We start from the raw sequence: 13218 nt of genomic DNA, 5'->3' as shown, positions 1-13218 counted from the left end.
TGCCAAACTATATTGGGCTTTGCTTTTCCCTTGGACAACATCAGTGACATGGAATGGGGAGACTTGAATGCGTGGTTGACTGCTCTTCTCCCATCAGAGAACCTTACTTTGAACTTTTGCCTTGAAGAGGAACTTCCTTGGTGCAATCCAATGATCAATCATGACCAAATGTGGTAATTTTTTTATAAACATAAGCCTATTGGAAATTGAGTCATAATTCTTTTTTTTTTTAATAAAAACCTTTAAACTTTTTCAATTGACCCCAAAATCATTCTGTCTTCAGTAGTGAAAAAACATCTATATAGTTCAAATTAAGAAATCCTAAAATTTTTGTGACGCTGGTGGCATGAAAAATGCACCATCCAAATGTGGCTGATGCCAGTGCCGCCTGACTGGCTCCTGTGCTGGTGGCACATAAAAAGCACTCACTACACTCACGGAGTGGTTGGCATTAGGAAGGGCATCCAGCTGTAGAAACCTTGCCAGATTAGATTGGAGCCTGGTGCAGCCTCCTGGCTTGCCAGTCCTCAGTCAAACCGTCCAACCCATGCCAGCATGGAAAAGACATTCAACGACATTGATGATGGTGATGAAACAGCAATAAGCTTCCTGAACTGAACTGAAGCATTTTATCTATCATCATCAGCTCTTAGTGATTAACGAACAACTAACGAATTGAGAAGATGATATGGCAGGTGCTCTGTAGTGGAATTGGTAACGTGGCCCCATGCCAAGTGGTATGTGGTTTTAGTCCAGTTTGAGTGTCTGTTGCTATAATCTGTCCCAAGTTAGTGCTTATAAAACATCTGGTATAGTCAGGAATGCTTCGTCTTCAAAGGGTTAAACATATTTAGATAAAATTAAAACTTAATTCTACACATTCATACTGACATAAGACCACAACAGTAGCTAGAAGAAGAAAGAGGAGGAGACAATGATGACAACGAATGCCTCAATGTGGTCATTTGATCTTCCAAAAATAGCAGTCACATACCACTGGAATCACACCCTGTCTTCTTAAAATAAGAAAGAATATGAAGTTTGTAGAGAAAATAATGTAAAAGCAGGCATAAGTTTTGAATTACTTTCATTACATATTTTGAACATTGGAAAATGCAGTTCGAGATATATTTTGCCAGGAAAAAAAGGGAAAAAGAAAAGATGGGATAGTTTTGACTGAAATATCTTTGAGCAAAGATCTGCACAACCAAGGCTGGCCTGGAGCTAAACAAACACAAAACACAAAACAACAGTAACATCAAAAAGACTTTAAAATGATTTATTTGTATGGTTTCCTTGTTTTTAAAAATCACAGTTGTAGTTTCAGGACCACTTTGGTCCCCTCCCCAATGAAATATATACACAGACCTAATTAGACTCATAATAAGGGTTTTGTTAATTGGCGAATCTCCATGACAGGCAGGAGGGCAAAAGTTCTGGAAATCTCTCTTCTCCAAAATGAGACAGCTGCTATGAGAGCCACTGATGCCAAGCACAGACTTTTCCATCCAAACCGATCTGGAAATGAGAACATTCGTGAAGCTCTTTCTTGGAGATCATTATCCTTTGCAGAGATTATTTCAACTGGTTGTAGATTCTTATCTGCCAAAAGCTGAAAAAAAAAAAAAAAAATTATATATAAAAATACCTACTGACTTAAACTGCAGCCTACCGACAAACAAGCAAAAGCACATGTATTGAGTACATATGTCTGATAATGCTTACAACACCAGTGGTGCTTCTGGTTCACATTTGAATTTATTCTTGCATATGCATTGTCGTGGCACACCAGCAAATGGTTTTTACACTATTTGTATAAGGTCATAGGCTAGCGATTCAATTTGTCTCTGATTCAGCTCACACATGTGACGCCGACAAGCCACAAAATTGGCAAAACATAAATGCCCATCACTCCTGAATGGGATTAGGGGTCAGTTGTTTCCCCAGTCTAAGACCTTCAGGTGTTTTAACACTTGGTGCTTCGAGAGAGTCATCCCTACCGCACTACACCGCAGCCTACTGACAAACAAGCACAGCACATACATTGAGTACATGTGGTCAATAATGTTTATACATCAAAATATAAGCCACTATTTTTAATTATCTCTTTCCAGCATCCACTGAGCATTTTCACCCTGTCTTCCAAAATGTGGCTAACCATGAAGCTATTCTATAACAAGAACCTGCTTGCCCCACTTACATCTCCCACACTTTAACCTACTGGTTCTCAAATCACAAAAAGGATACATTGGAGATAATGCTGATCCAAGATACACTGTGTTACAGTGTTTGAGATGGGCAAAAATAGGAGTGGATGACCACAGCTTGAAAGCCTTTGATTATAAGCTCAGCACAATCAATTAAATGAACTTGATCTATCATCCACTATTACACACAAACGTACACACATGAAGATCTGGCTCTACTCACCGTTTTAATTTCTTTGTCAAATTTCTCAAGCTGAACTAGAAGTGTGTTAACATTCTTCATGGAATGTGATGAGTAATGTAAAAATTTCTCTAACAATCTCGTGTCCTAGCAAGAAGAAACAAACAGTAAATGAATTTTTTAAATCAACCTTTCAAGGGAAATCTGTATAAAAAAAATTAATTTTTTCTTTTATTTTTCTTCTTCTAATATACGGTACCATCACAGACTGAAAAAGAAGGGTAAATTCAAGGAGGAAAAGGAGAATCACCACTGTACTGGTGGCATATAATAATCACCCACTACACTCTTGGAGTGGTTGGCGTTGGGAAGGGCATCCAGAGGCAGAAACCTTTCCACATCAGATTGGAGCCTGGTACAGCCTTTTGGCTTGCCAGTCCTCAGTCAAACTGTCCAACCCATGCCAGCATGGAAAACGAACGTTCAATGACGATGATGATGATGGTATGTATGTGCTTGTGAATGTGTGTGTGTATATATATATATATATATATATATATATATAAGTGTGTGTGTGTGGGTGGGGGGTTCCAGTTCCTTGTTTTGATATGGTGGAGTAGTTGCGAGTGCCACTGTCACACAAGCAGTGTCATTCATTTCCAATATTCTGTAAGAACACATCTAGTCATGGGGAAATATCATCATGTTTAGATACAGGAAGAACAGCTGGCCTCAGGAAAATCTGTCCAACTCATGAAAACGTGGAAAAGTGTGCTTGAAAACAACGATGTTGATGATGACACACATACATATAAAGAGGGCTTCTTTACAGTTTCCAGGTATTAAATGTCAATCATACGGCACAGGTTAACTGATGACTGTAATAGAAGATACATGCCCAAGGTACACCCAGTGGAATTGAACCTAGAACACCAGAACGCCACTTCTGTTATGTGCCAAGTTTTGTGGATATTGCAGAAGGCCCACTAGAATTCCTCAAATATGACTCGAGGGTCCTGTCTTTGTGTCTTATTCTTTTTTTTAATATGTGCACAAACAAACTTTGAAGAAGGCTACAGTCAATTATATAGCATTATGAGACAATTCATAAATAACAGAGAGAGAGAGAGAGATCTGAGGATAGTGAACTCCTTAAAAGTCTAAATTACTTACATTTGTCTCTTCAACAATGCCAGGATGAAGTTCAATCTGCTTACCAATGTAAACAATGGTGGAAGTCATGTAGAGAGCATGTTTAGAGATATTGGCTAACATGGCAGTAGCATCAGCACAACTGAAATATAATATGGACAAAAAAAATTAGGACTGTAGTTACAACAAGAAGAACAACTTCAATGTTGAGTTCTCGTGTTCGTACAAAGGTCACATATTTTGGTGGATGACCATTGTCATTTATCATCCACTTTTCCATGTTCACACAGGTCAGGTGGAATTTGTTGAGGTAGAAATATATATATCTACCTAAAAGTGACTATACCCTTCGATCCACCACTAGTTATGATAACATAAATATTGGAAGGAGACACATAAAATATGTATGTGTCTATGTATATGTATTTTTCCTTTCTACAAAGTTATACTCCTCTCAAACTCTATTGCTTATCTCTATTTTACTCTTATTATTTCTCTTTCTTATATACTCTCTAATAGGAATATTGTACTGTGTCTACTAGTAACTGATTCTTATGTATATATATATATATATATATATATATATACATGTGTCAGTGAAGCGCTAAGAGCACCGTCCGAGCATGATCGTTGCCAGAGCAGCTGTCTGGCTTCCATGCCAGTGGCACGTAAATAGCACCATTTGAGAGTAATCGTTACCAGCGTCACCTTCCTGGCACATGAAAAGACATTCGAGTGTGGTCATTGCCAGAACCGCCTGACTGGCCCTCGTGCTGGTGGCACATAAAAGCACCCACTACACTCTCGGAGTGGTTGGCGTTAGGAAGAGCAACCAGCTGTAGAAACCTTGCCAGATCAGATTGGAGCCTGGTACAGCCTACTGGTTCGTCAGTCCTCAGTGAAACCGTCCAACCCATGCCAGCATGGAAAGCGGACGTTAAATGACGACGACGATGATAACAGGTAACACTAATCCGAAAATAAACCAAATCTCACACAGCAAACATTACATAACTTGTCCTTTGAATAAACAAAACAAAACTAACAAAAAAAAAAACAACATAGTAAAAGAAGTGAGATTTTATTCCTTACGTTATGCTTTGATCATAATGTATCTTCATTAGACTAGACGTCTCCCATTCCATTTGGTGTACAGCTCTTATAGCTTCAACTAATCTCTTCCGAGAACCGATCTGCTGAATACCAATCTGTTGAAATAAATGAATCAATAAAACCAAAGTTTATTTCAGGGCATGGTAATGTTAGAAAGATGAAATGGAGCCAGTTTATCGTATAAAATTTTTCATTTTTTGCCTGTTTTCCATATTTGCACGGTTTAGAACAATGGTTCCCAACCATTTTTCACCTATGGACTCATTTGATTCTTGTTTTATTTGGGTGGACCCTCAAAACCATTCTATGTTTTAAAATATCCTATTACATTTTTATGTGGAGGCACATGGCTTAGTGGTTAGGGTGTTGGACTCATGATTGTAAGGTTGTGGTTTCGATTCTTGGACCGAGTCAGATGTAGTATATTTGAGACAGATTTTCTACAGCCAGGTGACCTTCCTGTCAACAACTCTCACCTGTTTCGAAGTAATGGCAATTGTTTACAATTATAATGCCATGTGAAGACAAAGACACACACACATATACGATGGGCTTCCTTCAGTTTCTACCAAATTGACTCACTAGGCTTTGGTTAGCTCAGGTCTATAGTAAAAAAAAACACTTCCCCAAGGTGCTTTGCAGTGGGAGTGAACTTGGAACCATGTGGTTGCGAAGCAAACTTCTTACCACAAAACCATGTCTGTGCCTTCTGCTTGTGCCACATAAAAAGTCCTGTCCACTCTCTTGGGTGGTTGGCGTCAGGAAGGGCATCCAGCTGTAAAAGTCATACCAAAACAGAGAAGTCTGATGCAGGCCCCAGTCAAACCGTCCAACCCATGCCAGCATGGAAGGCGGATGTTAAACGATGATGATGATGATGACAGAAGAAAGGGTAGTGAAAGAATGAGAAGCGCTAAGAGTCAAGGCCCTTCCTTTCCCATTTGTATTCTTTTTGAAATTTACCTTTTCCAGATCGTCTTCAGTAAGCGTCAATAACTGATTGAAAGTAATATTGTGTTCTCTGAAGTTTTCTATTGTCGATTGTAAATGAAGTCCGTAGAGAAAGAGTTCCAACTGACTGTATGTACTTGATCTGAAACAGAAAGAGAAACCCATCAGAATGGGTGAAAATGTGAAATGTAATAAGAGAATACAGTTCTATAGTCAAGAGATGAAGAATTATTTACATTATTTACATTTGACGGATATTTGTTCTCATCTTGTTTGTAGTTAACACAAACAAGTGGATTTGGCCGTTTGGAAGTGAAGTGTTTGGACTTTGGAGACTGTGAGAAGATATCTACAACCAACATCTTGACCGGTAGTCCAAAAAATTCTCTACAATAGCAGGTTACAAAAAAAAAAAAAAATATGGAAGGACCACTTCTTTGTCCTATGAACTTACCTGTTTGCTATGCTTGTAATTTTATTGTCGTTCATCTTCGCTGCAAGAGATGTTTTTTCCTCTGTGTCTTTGTAGCTCTCATCAATATAAGCAGCAATCTGATGGAAAAAAAAACATCAGAAGAAAATATACATCTTATAATATTGTAAGATGGCAAGCTTGGCATTATTGGTAGCATGCCAGATAAAAGGCTTAGTGGCACTGCGTCTGTTTTTGCGCTCTAAGTTCAAATTCCATTGACGTCCACTTTGCCTTTTATCCTTTCAGGTTCAATAAAATAAGTACCAGTGGAGGTCGATGTAATCGACTTACCCCGTCCTTCGAAATTGCTGGCCTTGTGCCACAATTTGAAATCAAAGTTATCTTAGACAGGTTTTGATATGAAAAGGGATAATTAAGAGATGCGAAACCCGTGAAAAATAATTGATAAGCAAGGAAAGGGAAAAAAAAAGGGGGGGGGGATGATTTACCTCCTCAAATGATCGTAAATAAGCAATATCTGCAGCAGAATGTCTTCTATGGTCTCTTAATTTTGTATCGGCACCAGTTTTCATCAGTTCTACAACAAGAGACATATGGCCACTGTTTGCAGCATGGAATAAGGCCTGGAAATAAAAATTAAAAAATGCAAAATAATAATTAAACCCCTGAGATATAATACATGTTAATCATCATCATCATTGTTGTTTAACATCCGCTTTCCATGCTGACATGGGCTGGACGGTTTGACTGAGGGCTGGTAAGCCAGTAGGCTGCACCAGGCTTCAATCTGATTTGGCAAAGTTTCTACAGCTGGTTGCCCTTCCTAACACCAACCACTCTGAGAGTGTAGTGGGTGCTTTTTACGTGCCACCGGCACAGGGCCAGTCAGGCGGTAATGGCATTGACCACGCTCAAATGGTGCTTTTTACGTGCCACCAGCATGGGAAGCTGTTGGGTGGCACTGGCAATGACCATGCTCGAATGGTGCTTTTGGCACCAGTGAGGTATGTCTGTATAACAATATTTTAATCTACTAGATTACACACACACACACACACAAGAAATAAAACAACAACTCAAGAAAATATAAAAACCAAAATTGATCACAGGTGCACATGTGGCTGTATGATAAGAAGCTTGCTTGCTTCCCAACCACATGGTTCCTAGTTCAACTCCACAGCGTAACACCTTGGACAAATGTCTTCTACTACGACCTTTAGTTAACCAAAGCCTGCGAGTGGACATGGTACGTGGAAACTGAAAGAAGCCTGTCATATATATATATATGTGTGTGTGTGTCTTTGTGTCTGTGTTTGTCCCTTACTACCACTTGACAACCGGTGTTGGTTTGTTTTCATCCCCGTAACTTAGCAATTCAACAAGAAACTGATAGAATAAGTACCAGGCTTTAACAAAAGAAAAAGTACTGGGGTCAATCCATTTGACTAAAATTCTTCAAGGTGGTGCCCCAGCATGGCCGCAGTCTAATGACTGAAGCAAGTAGAAGATAAAAAAAATAGTTTGGAAATGGTGATACTGGTACTTACAGACCATCCCTGACTGTCTGTTATATTAGGGTCAGCATAAAAATCCAACAGCTTTATTAGAACTGAGAGGTGGCCCCTCTTGGCACTATACATCAATGGTGTTGTGTGATATCTGCAGAAGAAATTTGTTACAACATGATCTGACAGTTAAAACTGTTTACAGCAAACAAGACTCAAAACAAAAGTAAACAAAAGCACTCAGAGAGCGCAAACCTCTGCCAAGGCAACACCAACGTCCTCTCAACAATTAGCCAAAGATGATTTTTAAAATGAGAACATCTGAAATAAACTCGACTGCTCTCACAAATGAGAATACTAAAAATGAACCCAACCACTCTCAAAAATTAAGTACCAAAACGAGAAAAATAATCCAGAATCCTTGTCTGGTACCTGATCGGATCCAATGGTAGTCATGGAATGTGAAGGTGGCTGTAGAGAATTTAGTAATAGTAATAAATAGTTGACCCTTATCTAATACAAGCCAAATCCACCATTCAAAATAGCTTCAAAGATGGAAGTAATAATAAGTTCTACTCAAGAATCTTTAAATGAATACCGTGAGACCTTTTGGTTTTCTCTTTTCTTAAATTCCAGCCTTTCTTTAGTATTCCTGTTGTTTTAGATTGATGTATAGACAGATGTATATATGTAAGTATACTATAAAGTGTTTATAATTAAGTATAATATATAATATCTATATTATAAAAATATGTTGTTATTTAATTTCTGAACGGTTTTGCTGTCATTTGTTTATGTAGTTTGATTTCTTTATCCATCAGTTTCTACTAAGATAGAGACACGAGTAAAATTAATAATAGAGAAATGAAAATAAAACTTTGAAAACAGCCTAAAGGGAGATAATTGAGAAAGACTTGAAAGTCAACATAAGATCATAATCATGTAAAGTAAATATAACAAATAATCCAGAATACTTGTCCGGTGCCAGATCAAACCCAAAATCTAAACTGCTCATGCCAAACATCCCTAAAAGTTTCAATCAAATCCATCCAGTGATTCTTGAGATATCTTGTCCACAGACAAACTAACAAACAAACAAACACGGCTGAAAACAATACCTCCACCTTGAAGGCAGAGGTAACAAGAATCGAAACAAAGATCAAAGAAAAGAGAGAAAAATATGTCGTTTTTGTTAAACATATATTTTATATTTAACATATATATTTATATATAAATAAATATATGTTTTTAGAAAAGATTATTTCAAAATTGTATAATTTTCTTAAAATGAACAATGACGTTTTGTCATTGCTTAGCCCTAGGTCCATGCTTTGCTTTGGGTCCTCAAATTCTAATGAAATCATAGGAGAGCCACTGTGCCAGTGTGTCTTGTGTATCTAAACCTTTCCATGCTTACAAGGGTCAAATGAGAATTTGCTAAGACAGATTTTCTAAGGCTGGATGCTCTTCCTGTTGCTAACCTTCAGCTGTTTCCAAGCAAGGTAATTATTTCCCCCATGACTAGACATATTTTTGGCAGAAGGCTGGAATCAAACAACTTTACTTGCATGATAGTGACCCACGCTTATGAGACGGGGAAGGAGGGGAGGGGCTATAGTTGAAGACACTTGTCCAAAGTACCAAGCAGTGGCTTCTTATACAGCCATACCTGTGCCTATAAACAAATTACTACATTATATATGTTCCATTGTGGGCATGAACCATCAGACATTTGGTTAACAGCTGAAAGCATTGACCAATATATAACATACATGTTAAAACAAAACAAAATAAAATTTTTTAAAATGATCCTGTTTACCTGTCCATAGAATCAACTTTAGCTCCATGCTCCAATAACAGAGTGACACACTTCATTATAGAATTCTCATCATCCTTATCTGCAGTACACGCAGCCATCAGAGGGAAAAACCTGTCCGTGACTGGAAACAACACAAAACAATACAAAATTTAATGAATGGGAGTAAAAAAAAAAGTAAAGATAAAATTAGAAAAGGTACTGAGGTATTCTTTATCCCTGTGTATCCTAAAAGGCAGCAGCTAAAAGGGAGTCAGGAAAAGGAATTTGGGCCCCAATGGTCAAGGTAGAATGAAGATCTTAAGAAAGGAAATGGATTACATATAAACTCACCATGGTTATAATCAGGAGAAGCATTCTGTTCCAAGAGATAATGGACAATTTCAGGATGACCAGCGTTAGAAGCATACAACAATGGTGTCCAGTTTCCTTTAAGTTTAACATCAACATCAGTTCCTGTAGTAATAAGAAAAAAAGAAGAGTTTATTGAATTACCGTATTTTAACATGTATAAGGAAACCCGATTTTGGGGGCTTAAAATTTGGAAAAAAGATTTTGTAAGGGATTACAATACTATCCACCTCTGTGTAGTAAATTCACTATTTTTTTTTTTTTTTTTGATTTTACTAAATAATACAAACCTTGCTGTTGCAGACCAAAACCAGAGTCTTTGGAGTCTGTTTCATCATATATACATATATATATATCATCATCATCATTTAACGTCCGCTTTCCATGCTAGCATGGGTTGGACAATTTGACTGAGGACTGGTGAACCAGATGGCGACACCAGGCCCAATCTGATTTGGCAGAGTTTCTACAGCTGGATGCCCTTCTTAATGCCAACCACTCCGAGACTGTAACCCTCTCTTTTATCTTTTACTTCTTTCAGCCCTTAGATTATGGCCATGCTGGGGCACTGCCTTCAAGAATTTTTAGTTGAATGTAATGTATCAACACCACTACATTTTTTTTTAACGTCTGGTACTTAATCTATCAGTCATTTTGCTGAACCGCTAGGTTACAGGGAGGTAAACACACCAACACCAATTGCCAAACCGGGCACACACACACATAGAGATACATACATATATAGGACGGGCTTCTTTCAGTTTCCGTCTGCCGAATCTACTCAAAAGGCTTTGGTTGTCCTAAGGCTATAGTCGAAGACACTTGCCCAAGGTGTCATGCAGTGGGACTGAATCTGGAACCATGTGATGAGGAAGCAAGGTTCTTACCACACAGCAACACCGGCACCAAAAATGGTTTGATTCGGCCCCAAGCAACTTAGATTTTCACAAGCTTCTTACAGAAATCTAGCTCTTTGGGATCGGTCAGCGTAAAGAGTAAGGATGATCTGAGAGTGAGGAATAATAATAATAAAAGAGATTGCAGAAGAGAATGTCTGCTCTTACCATTTTCAATGAAATACTGTACAGTAGTGAGGTCACCATTCAAAATGGCTATCCGTAGATCATCAACAGGAAATTCTACTTTAGCCATCAGTTTACTGGAAAGATCAACAACTGGTATTCGCTGAGGAATTGGATTTGATGTATCATTCCAAGACTCTCCATTTTGCCAGGTTTCACTCGTGCCAAATGGTTTTCTTTGATTCGCTTCATTTGTGTTCTCTTCGAATGATTTTGGTTCTGACAGATTCTTGTCCTGGGGAAAAGTAACAAGGATGAAGAAATATATATCTGTATATCATATCTCTGCAATATATGCATATGTAGTGGTTATATATAGTCAGTACCAGGTGTTGATGTGGCTGCATGTATGTTATTACAAGAGTTTATATAGAGATGAAGAATAAATTCAAGCTCTGTATATTTACTACATAAAAAAATATCTTATTTACTGGTCAATGATGATATATAGAATCAAAATGTAGAATCTAGTTGAATGAAGTAATCAATGCAAGAAAGTTCAGAGATAGAAAATGCAGAAATAACAGCTAAGTGGTGGCTTTCAGTCATGTGGCACAGAGAAATGGACAGACATAGCAATGACGTGATCGGCTCTAAGTCTAATCAACTAAGAAGCGAAGAGCTGGGTTAGCAAGCTGTTTTTATTAATGGAATGCTAGACATTCTAGAAACTTCCAAGAAAAACGCTAAGCTTCTTGAATTATTAAGAATCACGTCACATGACACAGATGCTTCGAGAAACTTGGTAAAGGGAGGTTACTCTATAATTCTACTCGCAAGGGAGATCATTCAACTATTTAGCTTCATAGACCACTACACAAATATTCACACCACCCATAAACATGCATATATAAATACACACGTATACAACATGGGTTTCGAGTGGAAGCAGTGCACCATTAACAAAGAAATTAGAATCCCACCCCACTGAAGTACCAGAGGACGTCAGGGTGTTCCAGTGCCAAACCCTAGCAATCACCTGCAATAGCACAGTTGGCTATTTAGACATCTCCCCCCCACCCATTTTTTTTTTACAGAGGAACACCAAGTCAACATGGCACAATATATAACCGAGATATCATTTATTTATTTATTAATTTCCATTTTCTTAGGTTATTCCTTTTACTTGTTTCAGTCATTTGACTGCGGCCATGCTGGAGCACCGCCTTTAGTTGAGCAAATCGACCCCACGACTCATTCTTTGTAAGCCCAGTACTTATTCCATCGATCTCTTTCGCCGAACCGCTAGTTTACGGGGGCGTAAACACACCAACATCGGTTGTCAAGCGATGGTGGGGGACAGACATACAAACATACACACCACACACATATATATATATAGGAGAGTATTGTAGTTTGCTTGATGCATTGTGTATTGTTTGTAAAGAATAAAATGTTTTGAATGACACAACAATGCACTATAATTACAACAATGGACTATAATAACTATATAGTATATGATATGATAGTTCGGAATAAAAATTCCTTCTTCAGATATCCCTAGGAATTGATAGAGTCGCTGCTATAATCGGTTTTCCAACAGCTTTTCTTTTGTTTTTGTCTATAGTAGAAGACACTTATCCAAGGTGTCACGCAGTGGAACTGAACCCAGAACCATGTGATTCTCACCACACATACATATATATGTGCATGTTTTTTAATAAGTCATCTCCAAGAGATATACTTTAAAAATGCTAAGAAGTGTCTTGCTTAAATATAATCTTATTGTGCTTCAGACATCAACGAGCAGACACGTGGTGTTATTAAATTGAAAGATTTCGAAAGAACAAATTCTATGAATGAACAATTGTTTTGAAATTGTGTCTTCGTTTGAAATCTATCACTTGACATTAACAATGGTCGATGATATACACATCATTTAAATAAATACTTTAAATAAAGTAAATTCATAATTTCTCAGGAACATCATTCAGAAAAAAAAAAGCAAAAACAACTAGTTCGTTGTTTATATAATTTAAGGTAAGCCGAAAAACCACAACACCAGATAATATATAAATTAGTAACAACCTTCTTGCAATGTATTAAACAGATAACATTCGACTGCATTATGTATGTTAGAAAGAGCAGTGAAATCGCCCTCAAATCACATCAAACCAACAAGAGCCTCAATATGCGGTTGCTTTTTACCTGCAAGAATTTGTGGTCAAAATCTTTCTTGATCATATACCCACGCAGTTCTTTTAATTAACAAAATTAACTTTTAAACATTTTATAAGAGCGAAACATTGAAATGAATTTTAATATTACACGTGTAGAACAAGCTGTGATTTACACGCGGACTACCAAGCCAAATTCAATGAAGAATTCAAAGGTTTAGTGAGAAAAAAAAAATCACTTCTTTTAAAATTTCAGTTTCAACTTGCCACTGTAATCCTTTCAATAAATTACAAATGAATTTAAAAT

At 37.5% G+C, this 13218-nt stretch overlaps 1 protein-coding gene across 1 annotated transcript in view; it reads right to left on the bottom strand.

The window, feature by feature from the left end:
• Positions 1 to 1265: 1265 nt before the first annotated feature.
• The window catches only part of LOC106878169 (ankyrin repeat, SAM and basic leucine zipper domain-containing protein 1), a 12839-nt gene continuing 886 nt past the window's right edge, over positions 1266 to 13218 (bottom strand). Inside the window, exons 2-12 of the mRNA XM_014927310.2 lie at positions 10777 to 11029; positions 9695 to 9817; positions 9365 to 9485; positions 7588 to 7699; positions 6529 to 6663; positions 6059 to 6156; positions 5617 to 5746; positions 4633 to 4748; positions 3562 to 3682; positions 2431 to 2535; positions 1266 to 1612 (exon numbers count right to left, since the gene is read on the bottom strand). Coding sequence (XP_014782796.1) covers positions 1379 to 1612; positions 2431 to 2535; positions 3562 to 3682; positions 4633 to 4748; positions 5617 to 5746; positions 6059 to 6156; positions 6529 to 6663; positions 7588 to 7699; positions 9365 to 9485; positions 9695 to 9817; positions 10777 to 11029 — 1548 coding nt within the window. The 3' untranslated portion in view covers positions 1266 to 1378. The remainder of the gene's footprint in view (positions 1613 to 2430; positions 2536 to 3561; positions 3683 to 4632; positions 4749 to 5616; positions 5747 to 6058; positions 6157 to 6528; positions 6664 to 7587; positions 7700 to 9364; positions 9486 to 9694; positions 9818 to 10776; positions 11030 to 13218) is intronic.

The sequence above is a fragment of the Octopus bimaculoides genome, chromosome 15, assembly GCF_001194135.2.
Source record: "Octopus bimaculoides isolate UCB-OBI-ISO-001 chromosome 15, ASM119413v2, whole genome shotgun sequence".
NCBI classification, from domain to species: Eukaryota; Metazoa; Mollusca; class Cephalopoda; order Octopoda; family Octopodidae; genus Octopus; species Octopus bimaculoides.
Note: the sequence above shows the minus strand (reverse complement) of the source record. Positions and strands in the feature narration are given on the sequence as shown.